The 13,645-nt window shown below is 35.6% G+C and overlaps 1 protein-coding gene across 1 annotated transcript in view; it reads left to right on the top strand.

Moving 5' to 3' along the window:
* Window positions 1–13,645, top strand: part of MUSK (muscle associated receptor tyrosine kinase) — a gene marked incomplete at its 3' end in the record, with an annotated part of 130,272 nt that overhangs the window by 29,642 nt on the left and 86,985 nt on the right. Inside the window, exon 5 of the mRNA XM_008054188.1 lies at window positions 2,439–2,580. Within this exon, the coding sequence (XP_008052379.1) occupies window positions 2,439–2,580 (142 nt within the window). The remainder of the gene's footprint in view (window positions 1–2,438; window positions 2,581–13,645) is intronic.

The raw sequence follows: 13,645 nt of genomic DNA on the forward strand, positions 1-13,645 counted from the left end.
AATATCTGTCTGGGGATGGGGAGACACCCCTTATTAACAAGGGTGCCTGAACGATGCACATTTATATACCTAACCCTTAACTGTACCCCACACTTTTATAATAAAAAATATGCTTAAAAAAATAAAGGAAAAAAAACGAAAAATATTTCTAAAATTGTTTTTTTTAAAAATATTTTATTTTATTTTAGAGTTGTGGGATACATGTGATGATTTATTACATAAGCAAATTGTGTGCAGGTGAGGTCTGGGCTTCCAGCGAACCCTCTCTCCCCCTGGTAAGGGATCTGGCACCCAGTGTGTGGCTGTGTGCCCCTTCTCCCACCTCTGTCCCTCCCTCCCTTAGCAGTGTCCAGCAATTGTTGTTCTCATTTTTTGCTCAAATATAAATATATTTTAGAGATGGGAAAAAAAAAAGAATCATGTCATCTGCAAAGACTGTTAACTTAACTTGCTCTTTTCTTATTTGGATACCCCCGATTTTCTTCTCTTGTCTGATTGCTCTAGCTAGGACTTCAAATACTATGTTGAACAGGAGGAGTGAAAGTGAGCATCCTTGTCTTGTTCCAAGGAAATGGTTTCAATTTCTGTCTATTTAGCAGTATGTTGGCTGTGGGTTTCTCATAGATGGCTCTTACTATTTTGAGGTATGTTCCGTCTATGCCTAGATGTTCGAGGGTGTTTTATCAAGAAGGGGTGCTGGATTTTATCAAAAGCTTTTTCTACGTCTAGTGATATAAGCATGTGGTTTTTGTCTTTACATCTGTAAGATGTATTTAGTTAAATTTATGGCCTCGCAGATGTTGAACCAGTCCTGCATCCTGGGAATGAAGCCTACTTGGCCATGGTGGATGATTTTTGAGATTTGTTTTTGGATCTGGTTTGCTAGGATCTTGTTTAGAATTCTAGCATCTATGTTCATCAAGGATATTGGCCCATAGTTCTCTGTCTTTGTTTGATCTTTACCTGGTTTGCGTATCTATGTGATGTTAACTTCATACAATGATTTGGGGAGTGTTCCATCTTTCTTGATTGCCTGAAATATAATTAGTAGGATTGGTATCAGTTCCTCCTAGTATGTTTTGTAGAATTCTGCTCAAAAGTCATCTGGTCCAGGGTTTGTTTGTTTGTAGGTAGTTTTTTTCTTATGACATAGTTGATTTCCTGGGTTGCTATTGGTCTATTTAGGGTCTCGATTTCTTCTTGTTTCAACCTGGGGAGGTTGTGTGATGTCAGAAAGTCCTCCGTATCCTTTAGGTTTTCGAGATTTTTTCCATACAGGTGTACATAGTACTCTCTGACAGTCTTTTGTATTTCTTTGGGGTCACTTGTGACTTCATCTTTTGCACTTCTGATTGTGTTCATTTGGACTTTTTCTTTCTTTTTCTTGGTCAATCTAGCTACAGGTCCACCAATCTTGTTTAGTCTTTCAAAAACCAGTTTTTGGTTTCATTGATTTTTTTTGTATTATATTTTTGTCTTCTATGTCCCGAATTTAGGCTTTTATTTTGGTTATCTGGATTCTTCTGCTGAAGTTAGAATTTTTGTGGTCTTGCTTTTCCAGCTTCCCTAGGTGATTTGTTAGGCTCTTAACTTGTGATCTTTCCATTTTCTTCATGTGTGTTTGTAGAGATATTAATTTCCCTCTTATTACTGATTTCATGGCATCCCAGAGGTTTGGGTAAGATGTTTCTTCACTTTCATTTGTTTCTAGGTATCTTTTAATATTCGTTTTGATTTCTATGTTAACCCAGGAGTTGTTTAGCATCATGCTGTTTAGTGTCCATGTCTTTGTGGGTTTGGAGGGAACTTTGTTGGTGTTGATATTTATTTGTATTCCACTGTGGTCTGAGAAGGTGCATGGCAGAATTTCAATCTTATCAAATTTGTTTGTGCTTATTTATGACCAAGAATGTGGTCGATCTTAGAGTGTGTTCTATGTGGTGATGAGTAGAATGTATATTTTGTGGTTATTGGGTGGAGTGTTCTGTAGGTATCAATTAAATCCATTTGGTCAAACATCACATTGAAGTTCTGGATCCCCTTGTTGACTTTTTGTCTTGATCTGTCTAGGGTTGCTAGAGGGGTGTTGAAGTTCCCAGTTACAATAGTGTTAGAGTCAATATCTTTTTTTAGTTTACCTAAAAGCTGCTTTATGAAAGTTGGTGCTAAAAGGAATGCTTTTAATTAAATAGACATGGGAGTGACTTTTGGGAAGTCAAGTAAGCCCTCATGGCCTCATGTGATGACAGAAAATAAAAATAAACTGTATCTCATGAGATCACTGTGAAAATTAATTTAGATAATCTTGCACTATCTCATTTAATATTGTAGGTTACATGTAATAAATGCCCAGTAAAGGTTTAAAATAGTGTTTTTAATGATAAATGATGACTATGAGTTGATGGACACTTTCAAATTCATGTTTCTACATCTGACAGGAAAATTCCCGCATTGCAGTTCTTGAATCTGGGAGTTTGAGGATTCATAATGTGCAAAAGGAAGATGCAGGACAGTATCGATGTGTGGCCAAAAACAGCCTTGGGACAGCATATTCCAAACTGGTGAAGTTGGAAGTTGAGGGTAAGAAGATGCATTCTTTTCCCTCGCAGTGTGATCAGGGGTTCACATTTTGCTGTGAAGACTGTATTTGAGCTTGAGAAAAAAGAGATGTATGTAGCCCAGTTCCCTTAGCTGTTCAGATGTTAGTGTATAAGATCAAGGCTATGAGAATAGAAAAGAAAAACTAAGGAGATAATTTTCACTAGTATAAAAGTTTGTGTTCTATCTATTGCCCATAATCACTGGTAATTTTTACCAGAACAGACTAAATTCACTGTAATAGTAAAATAATAGTACATCATTCTAAAAACCCCTGCCTGGCTTTGGGCAATTCTTTTCTTATTTAAAAATTTGGGCACAATAATCTTAATCTTTTTCAACATATAGAATAACTTTCTAAAATACAAAAAAAGAGGAAAAAGTAACTTATTCTAGAGTGTATTCTGTCACAAAGAGTTGAGAAAAATAAAATACCATATCAAAATATATAACTAAAAGTGGTCCTGATTCTACGAAGCTTGTTGTTAAGGAATTTTTCTTTTCTTTAATTTTTTAAAAAAACAATTAATTCAACAATTTGGTGTGAAAGGTCTTCACTGAAAAATCAAAATCCAAACAGGCCTAATGTTTTATTACTTGTTCATCAGGTCCTTCTTGTCCTAAAATTGTATCAAATTTTGCTTAAAAATAGGAACTACCAGCTCACTTGTTCTAAGTGAGTAAACTGAGCACAAAACTTTTCCCAGCTCTTCCTGTTACAAGACATAAAGTTAATATCCCTGCTTTCAGTTTTCTCATTGGTAAAGGGGTTTTGTTGTATTTCATAAAGTTAGTTGTTTATAGTGTTTATCAGAGTGTCTGGTCCTTAGTACACATTCAATACCTGTTGGCTATAAGAATTATTACCTATCTTTCTGTTTTTATCTGATTGATACAATGTCAGCCTATCACATACTGGCACATTTAAAGTTCAATCAGGAAAGAAGATTTCAAGAATTTCCCATATTTTACTTCAATTCCATCCTATTCTCCTTAGGTCAAAATCTACTCTTTCCTGCAGTTTTTCCTTCTTACTCCAATGGCTTTCTATTAGCTCCATTAAGAGTATTTTTACTTTCTGGATGGACTGTCCTCTCATAGCTTTAATGATCTTCTTTTCCACATTTGCCTCTAATTGAGGTAACAGTTTTATTATATAACTGCATCAATTGCTCATAAAATTTCCATTAGCTTCTCATGAAAAAGAATGGAGTTACTGGGATTAGTCATGGTCAAAATATAAATTGATGTATTTTCTGTATACCTGCTATAATTTATTATCTTCCATATTATCAAAGCTATTTAAAGCTCAGTCTGCAACAACACGTTGGTGTGACAAACAGTAAAAAACTAAATAAACGTACAAATATATTCAGACTCATGAATATCTGCCTAGTTTCAGTTTCCTCGAACTACTATGGAATGATGCTGAATTAATGCTATTCATTTGTCTAAAATACAGCAAAAAGTTTTTTTCTCTTAGGGATATTAAATATGTCTTCTGTATTGCAATGTATAATACTAATCATTTAAGTCACTATCTTCATAATTATTAAGACATATTGCTTTAGTTTTGACCTAGAAAAAAATATCAACAATTTCAATTAGTTAGAGTTCAATTACATAGTTTAGGTTTGTCTTACCATTTAATTTTGTATCATGCTTATCAGTAAAACGAAATACTGCCTGTTTCTTCCTAACATTTAAATTTTTGTGCTTAGTGCTTCAGCAGTTAATATGTGCTACAGATTTTATTAAACTTGCTAGTACTGAGAGCTCATAATACCATTTAAAGTTACTCTCACAGTAGGTAAGATTACCATTTTTTAGCACACATGTCTATTTCTAGTCCCAGTTTAGTCCCTCTTAAAATAGCCAGAATATGTGACATGTTTAATACAGTTGCTGGTATATAAGCATTCAATAAATGGCATCTACTGCCATTATCATTCTTATTAAAAAATGAAAATTGTAACAAATCCATTTTAGCTCTGGAAGCTCTGAAACATTGACTTCCACTAAAAGAAATATTTGAGTCATTTCCACAAGATATAATGTAGATATGACCTATATACAGGAAGAGCGAACTCAACCTACAACTCAGAACAGGTGAAAAAAACAACTGAATAATGAGTGGAAAAACCCCAAAGTACCTGTGAATGCCTGCTAGCTTGGCAATGGTGAGAGCTGAAGGTGATGAGGTTGGGCCAAGGTCAGTCAGGGCAAGTGAGTAAATTTAGGTACCAACTTGTAATTCTGCCAATGAGTTTTGAAACAGTGATATCGAATCAAAACTCCATAGTGCTGCTTGATGATGAGCTATACTTAATTGTAGATGGGCATACAGGAAAAGATAGGGTTTTGCCATTGATAGCCTCTAATAAGGATAAAAATGCCACACCATGGAATGGGTACAGTGTGTTAACTGCATCTTAGCTGTCATAACAAACATAAAAGATGCATCCAATCACCCAGAAGTAGCACTCCCTTTCTAGATTATCATCCTCAGGTTGCTGGATATCTGAAATGGCAATGCAAAGGTATCATACCCTTCTGTCTTACCTTAAAAGATTCAAAGAGTGGCATACAAAATTCAGTAATGGAACCATCTAACTCAAACATGAGTATCTTTCTGAAAATATGTGCAATAGAAGGCATTTTAAAATGTGCCATTGATGCTCAATGCTTTATGTAGATTATCTCATTTAATTATCATTAATGGTTTGTGAGAAAGGCCATATATTATGCTATTTTGGAAAATAGAGGTTAGGTAAGTCACACAAGGATGCACAGATAGCAGCATCTAAGAAATTGAGTAACACGGAATACTGTCTGTTTCATTAAAGAAAAAGATAGTCTTGTGTGACATTGTCAAGAGAAGTATCAGAAAGGAAGTGAGGAAAGAAGACAGATTTCTGTAAATGAAGGAGAGAGTTGGGGGGCGGAGAGCACAAATCTTTCAATAAATTTGGCAAATAAAGAGAAGAAGTCAAAAAAAGGAAGCAATAGCTGGAGGTATGTTTGGCATGCAGGTAATGTTTTGCAAGATTTCTCTTTTAAATAGGTTGAAATGTTTAAAAATTAAAAATGTTAAAATTTGAACAAGAAGGACCTCAGAGAAGAAAAACTTGAACATATGGGAGAGAGAGAAATATTCAAAGGAATGTGATGGTTGAGAATGCATGAGGGTCGCAGAAGCCAAGTGAAATGATCAACTTTATACAGAGTGACCACATGTCCCAGTTTTCCCAGGGCAGCTCTCGTTTACACCTGTTGTCCTGGAATAATTATTAATAGAGCCTTTTACTTTCAGAAGTATCCAGGCTTTCACAATAAATTATATGGTCACTCTCCTTAGACAAAGGAAGAGAGATTGTTCTTCCTTGTAATAAGAAGAAAGAAGAAAAGGGCTGTTTTCCAGTGTAAATCAGTTCATAAGTTTCATGGATGGAATTTGATAAATCTGTTCTCATGGTCTCTATTTCTTCTAGAAAGTAGAAAGCAAGGTTATCTTTTGAAAACACTGTTTCAAGGGGGCTGGGAGAAGGGTGTGGATAAAGAGAGTGGAAAGATTTAAAAATAGCTGTGGGATGGGAGACATGACTCACAAGGGAAACAAGGATTGGGGGCAAGGTGAAGATTTTAGTAGAGAATAGGACCATGAATATGGAGTTGCATTAATTTGTGTAGTTGCATAGTCTACCCCTCCCCCTCCACTCCCTGGTGAAGACCTACTATGCAGGGATATATTTTTTTAAAAGTAGAAAATTAAATTCAAAGGTCAGGCATAAGTTTTGGAGTTCTGCCAGAAAGGAAAACAGGGCACTAAGGATTTGAGAATATCACAAGAGAAAGATTGAAGCAATTAATTATGGAATCTTTAGGCATCAAATGCACCTAAGATTTAATATCTGAATACCAAATATACTAAGATTTCAATCTAGGATTAAACACTAATGCTGTAGCAATATGACAGACAAGATAACATGAAAATTGCCCTACTACAAACACCCAGAAATGCTGAATTAGTTGTATAACTCATAAGAATAAGATAAGATAGAAGTCTCAAGAAGCAGAAATGAATCAGAATGAAAAAAATAGAGCATTAAGCTCATGTGCTGGCTCCTTATTGCCCTGGAAGTAATGAAAGAGATGCCCATTTTTATAACCTAGATCAGTTTGAAGACCCTTAGAGGGAAGGAAGCAAGGTCTTGGCTCATGTGAAGTGGAGGTTAGCACTGAGACCCTCACATAAAGTGGAAAGATGGGCCACAAAAATTCCATCTGTGGGCACATACACACACAAAAACAGCACAAAGGCTTGTCTGTCTTTAACTAAATTGTAGCTGTGAGGGAGAAACAAACAACAAATCAATAGGCCTTCTTCTTTTGAATGAATGTTCTACACTCAGGACTATAACTTTCACAGGTTTGGTATTAATACTAACAACAAAAACTGGGAATTCCAGCTGGAGAAATGAACATAAAAATTGGTTCCAAGCCAAAAATTTAACAGCAACAACAACAACCAAAAAGTTCAAAAAAAGAAGCTCCTGGCTGAGCATGGTGACTCACATCTATAATCCCAGAACTTTAGGAGACTGCAGTAGGTGAATTGCTTGAGCCCAGGAGTTCAAGATCAGCCTGGGCAACATAGTAAGATTTTGTCTCTACCAAAAAAGAAAAAAAAAAAAAAAAGATAGCCAGGCATGGTGTTACACACTATGTAGTACCAGTTACTCAGGATGATGAGTTGGAAGGATCACCTAAGCCCAGGAGGTCAAGGCTGCCATGAACTGTGATTGTCATGGTCATGCCACTGCACTCCAGCCTGGGTGGCAGAGTGAAACCTTGAGTCAAAAAAGGAGGAGGAGGAGGAGAGAGAAAGAAGAAGGAAGAAGAATACAAAGAAGAGGAGGAGGAGAAGGAGGAGGAGGAGAAGGGGCAAATATACTAAGAACAACAACCACCACCCCACTACCACCACCATACCCACGTTACACGCAGAAATATGTTATTTGTGTAGTTCTGTTGCTGCACTGTTCTCTAGGACAGACTCGGGATGGGAAAAATTTTGTCAAAGGCAACTGATCCTTTTGTTGATTAGTTATTCACAGCTCTTGGCTTTTGGCTGAAGAACATGGGGGATAGAGGGCCAAATGAACAGAAGACAGATGTTGACATTTCCTTAGGGAAGAAATCAATCCACAAAGAATGTAAATTTGAGGCCTACAGGAGAAAGTAAGTGAAGGGTGTCAGAGAACTGCAGCTGCCAATGGATTTCTCTGCCCATCTTTCCTACTTTTGGGCAGAAACCTGGAATTTATAAATCTATAGTGACTTTGAGGATTCAGTATGGAACTTCAACTTGAGTTCTGATTTCTCAGTGAACATTTTCCACACTTAGTGACTTATAGCATAAAGGAAAAAGTAAAACAAAGGTTGTTCCCATAGAAAAGTGAAACCTCTAGGTGAGAACTGTATAGGTATACTGGCTTGATGTTGGCAGGAAGTCTCTGTGGTTTCCCAGATTCCAGTCATCTAGAATGTAGAAAATAATTGTTACTATCACAGCTGTGGGCACTCTTCTTTTGGAAAAGCTAACCCCTGTCTCAGGTACCTCTGTGGCAATGGGCTTTAGGATAGGTTTCATGGCGGGATGTGATCAGGGAACACCTCATTGTCTGGTGTCACCAGAAAAATCTACATATTAAAGCATCAAAGAAGCTCATGGTATCATATTTTGCCATATCTGAGTTGTATCTCAGAGTCATTGTCCTCTTAAAAAGTACCCTTGGATAAATATTTGTCTCGTTGTATATTTTAATATCTCTGAAATTGAGATTTCTCTTACAGGTGCTAAAGGCCTCTGCCCTCTAGCTAAGATCACTTTCTAGCTGTCTCCAAATATGAGAATGAATATACAATTATAAAACAAAAATAAACGAATTATATTGTCTCATAAAGCTTTTCTTATTTTTAACTAAAATATTCTGTCTACTTGAAATCATTTATTCTTAGTTCCTTACAGAAATGAAAGCATCATTTTCAGTAGGTGATTCCAAGTAGACTTTCCCCCTCAAAAAATTTTATTTGCTGTGTATTCATTTTATCAGGTTGAAAACAGAGACCAAGATTTTCAGGGTCATAGAGAGGAAATTCTCTTCTAAGAGATAGTCTTATCTATTTCTCCAGTCCACTTTACGTTTTACTTTAGATATGGTGTGTAGCCAAGAATAATCCATAACCTTTATTGTTTCCCTTGTATATCTGAAACAGTTTTCTCCTGAGCACTTCTAAAAACCAGGAAGACAGACACTCAGTGAAGAGGGATATGACAATGGAATGTACTGATTTAAATGGTAGGGTTGGAATTTTCCAGGAAACTTGCTGTAGTGATTGTTTTGGACAATCTCTGAAGTGCAAGATTCTGATTTTGATTTCTTGTTTTGACCAACAGGTATATTCCCCTTTAAAGTACAGTATGATAAAAATTCAATTATTTTAATATGATAATGTTAGTATTTTTGTTTTTATAACCAGAAAGGTCTTTGTTATACATTTTGTAATCATTGGGAAAGCTCCATTTGAAATTTACAAATATCTAATTTTCTTTCTTTCCTTATATTATTTGGCTTAACTAAGGTAAAAAACTGTATTTATTTGGAGCTGAACGTGGCTCTTACTACATTCTGTGAATATCACATTCAGATGAATCCTGCTTTCTGTATAGAAACTGGTTGAGGGTAGAGTACTTGAGACACAAATGAAAATAGATGGATGTTGGAGTATATCAGGCTCCTGTTGATTGCATTTTCTATTATTACCTTGTTTACCCCTGGAGCTCTAAGTCATTAAGAAAAAGATTGGCAGAAGTGAAAACTGGAACCAAGAGAGGGCTATCAGTTAGCAATCACTGGTAGCTAGAGACGGCTTGAATATAAAGCTACAAATAAGAGCCAGGGAAGTTCTAGAAGTGAACAAGAAGGAGAAGATTCCTTCTAGGTGGAGGGTTATTGTAGACTTCCCTAATATTTGAACAATGCTTCATTTCCACAGGGCTCTGAAAAACAGCCTCTTGTCTCAACACATGGGAGCAGTATTTTGGGGAGTGGGGAGGGCAGGCCAGCTATATGAAAAATTGAAGTAGTCTCAGGGCATGAGTCTTCATCACTTTTCAGGGTACCTTAGTGCTGTCAGTCCAGCTTCTTTGCTATTTGAAAGGCTTCACCATGTATCCTTAGGGCTGACCAAATCTATGTGAAAGTTTTTTTTCTAAAGATTTTTTTGCAGGCATACATAGTATATAAGACCACAAATTGAATTTCAAAAAACAAAACAAATTGTAATTCATCCATCCATCTATCTATCCATCCATCTATGTCCTAGAGATAGATTTCAATAGATAAAACAAAGAGATCAACATTGCTTTCCAAATGTTAGATTTCTGGCTGCCTTTTTTCCTAAAGATGAAATTTCCTTGTTGCATCTACAAAAGTTGAAGCGACCATGTAACGTTTACACCACATTTGATTTGCTTTTTTCTTTGTTTATGCTGCAGCTCTTAACATGACAAATGCCACAGAGAGAGGTATTTAAAACCCCAATGTGTGCTGTGCGCCCAGTGATTGCAGTTTTAATAAATTTGCAGTGGTCCTGTTCCCGGCATCAATCCTACTTGTTTGATGCCACTAACAGGTTTGATTTGTTGTCATGAGTACATTGTGTATTTTAAAAAATCAAACAAAATAAAAAGTCATAAACCTTTGATATCCCTAGGGGCTATCATTGAGAAAATTAAATCTGCATGATTTAATAGAATGCATGTTCTAAAAGAAGAGTTTGACCCACTGATTTTGACTCTAAAGGATATTACATTGCGGTTTTATCTAAAAAGTTTGGTAGGGGTCTCAGGGAAGAATGGTAAAGTGGTCCTTTATTTGAAAATTTGTCACTAAATTTCTCTAAGGAAAAAAGTTATGTAATAATTATAGCACTGAACAGATAATGCTTCACGTGAAAGGATAGTTAGTCTCTCTTAAGTTGCAGTACTGAAGAAAATGTGCTTTAAAATAATTAAAATGTTTAGGATGATGTTGACATTATATTATTTGAAATTAAAAGTTATTGTGACCAGAAATATGTATACTCTAATTGGAGTCAGTTTTTAATTTTGTTTTTCAGGTATTAAAATGAGATGCACACATCCAAATATACATACACAGAAAATAATTTTTTTCTCTTTAATGCATTAATTCACCCAACAAAGATTCACTGTGCAGTGTTGCAGGAACTATAGGAGAGAGAAGGCCATGTCTCCACGAGGCTTAATTTCAAAATATAACTATTTTGATTCATACAAAGATGTCATGGAAAACTGTTAGAATTCTGCGGTAACATGGAGTCCAAATAATTTTATATATTAGTATTTCCTTCAGGTATCAAAACACATGGCTTTGACATTTTAACTACAATGTTTATTTCTATGAACGATCAACTATCCAAGTCATGATTTTTGGCAGGAACTTAATATACTGGCTAATAACATAGGCTATCGACTCTTTGAGAAAACTGCATGGGTGGTAGAGGTTCAAGTAAACTTCCTGAGTTCAAATCACAGCTCCACCACTTACAACCTGCTTAACTTATAGTAGGTTACTTAATTTATTTGTGCCTCAGTTTCTCAAGCAGTAAAATGAGGTTAACAATACTATACATTTATAGTCTTACAAGAGATCGCTCAGATAAAGACTATAAATGTTAGCTCTAGAGCTAATATAGCTTCTGTGCAACAGAAGCATGACTTAAGCACTTGTGAAGACAATTGCAGCTCCCTTTTCCATATGGTATCTTTATCTCTAAAATAAAAACAACAAAGTTCAATGGCAAAACTAATTTTTATTTAAAATATGGTTTGTTTGCATTAGCTTTGGTTCTAATAGAAGAGTAATCATAGATTTTAATCTGGAACAAAACCTCAAAATTCATATAATTCAATTCTTTATTCTGCAGATAAGAAAATTTGAGACCAGAAACATCTTTCATTTTATAGATAAGGAAACTTGAGACCAGAAAAATCATTACTCTGTCCAAATTAGCAAAGGAGCTTGAATGTCTTGATTCCCTGATCAGGACATCTTCCACTACCTATCTGTGATTCTTTCCTTTTTTATATTTATGTTGTGTGGAGAGTTCACATGCTTTAGCATCAGATAGACCTGGGTGTTAATCCCAACTGTACCATTTACTAGTTATGAGAGGTTGAATAATTTACTTGACCTCTGCAAGTCCATTTCCTCATTTGTGAAATGAAGGCAATGTTACCTAGAGCATAGAGTTCTTAAAATGGACTAAGAATGCATATACACAGTCTACATGACAGCTCTTTGATAAGTATTTGCTGTGGTTGGAATTGTTTTCTGCTGTTTACATCGTTATAAAGCTGAATGACTTCTATCTAGAGAATACTGCTGGCTAGGCTTCTCAAATTTCATAAATAGAATGTCAACATTACCAACTGCTCATCTGGTTTCCAAAGAACATAAATCAACCCTCAATCAACAATGCTTTGTACCTGCATTCTTGGTACTTGTTAGAGATTATAACTTTGGTTCGGCCCCACTGTGACAAGTGTTGAAGGAAAGTTTATGTAAGGAGCTGTGTGAAGATGTGCCTTTAATGGCAAACTGGGAAGAGGGTTTTGAGTCAACCTGTCTGAAAAATTCAAAATAGAGTAAGACAACATAAAAGTAAAGGTAGCCTTAGTGTATACCCTGAGCTTACATCATATTTTAATCACTACAGAAATAGATATTTGCTAAAAGTCTTGATGAAAATATTGAGGATTCTAGCAAGCACAGCTCCCAAGTAAATCCAAAGTGAGGAATTGCTTTAAAAATTGAGTGCTTAAGGAGGAGAAATGGTCTCCCCTGAGAAACTAGCATTTTCTTCGCTTCCTGAAATGAGTACTGTTCACTTTATTTTCTTTTACTCTATTTTTTGCTCTGTCTGGCATTTATCTCAGAATCCAATTTGAAGCTTAGTCATAGTAGCTGTTACACTAAACTGACCAGAAGTCACCTTCTCTCTGATACTAATATATTGTTTTTCATTTAATTTATGATCATATAATTGATTACCTGCCTCAAAACCTCTAGAGAAAGAGAATGAAATAACTAAGTTAATAGATTAATGGAACTCTTTCAACAAATGGCTCTCCAATATCAGGGCATACTAGAAGCACCTGCCGATCTTACTAAAAGGCATCGCTTCAGGATACATTCTCAGAGATTCAAATTTGATAGGTCGGTGTTAATGCTTTTTACAACACCCCAAATGATTTTTAATGCAGGTGATCCCTAAACCACACTTTGAGAAACATTGACTTGTCTTTCTACTTAGAATGTCTTTATTCCAGATTAATCTTCTATGTTTAAGGAGAAAGTTAGCTAGCTTATCCACAAGTAGTAGGACATAAATGTTACAATAGCTTTAAATTCATTCATTTGTTGAGTACCTACTATGTTCCATGTAATGAGGTAATTCCTAAGGATACAGAGAAAAATAAGACATGGTTCATTGCTTGAAACATTTTCGTGGACATGCAAACAAGTAATTCCAATAATTAAAGTGCAATATATTTGCAATGATAGAAGTTTGTGTAGGGTTATATACACAGGACAGAAGAGGCAGTGAGAGGTCAGAGAAAACTTCAGAGAGGTAAGGGCCAACAGGGCTTTAATTGATAAAGAGCAGCTCATGGTGCAGATCATATCACAGTGAAGGAGGAAAAAAAACCGAGGGAGAAGTGCAGATTTATCATGCAAGCACAGCCTGACACTGACTCATAATTAGAACATAAAAAGAAGGATTAGAAACTTTGGGACTGTATTTATTAGTGGTGCTATAAAAAGCAGAATAAACGGTAATTTGATTCACAGGCTAACATTGAGATCATCTTCCATGCTATCCTCTTTTGGACATAATTTTTTTTTTTTTTTTTGAGTTGGAGTCTCTCTCTTGTCACCCAGACTGGGGTGCAGTGGCC

This window comes from Carlito syrichta, unplaced genomic scaffold (genome assembly GCF_000164805.1).
Source record: "Carlito syrichta isolate Samal-C Ts95f unplaced genomic scaffold, Tarsius_syrichta-2.0.1 Scaffold289196, whole genome shotgun sequence".
Lineage (NCBI taxonomy): Eukaryota > Metazoa > Chordata > Mammalia > Primates > Tarsiidae > Carlito > Carlito syrichta.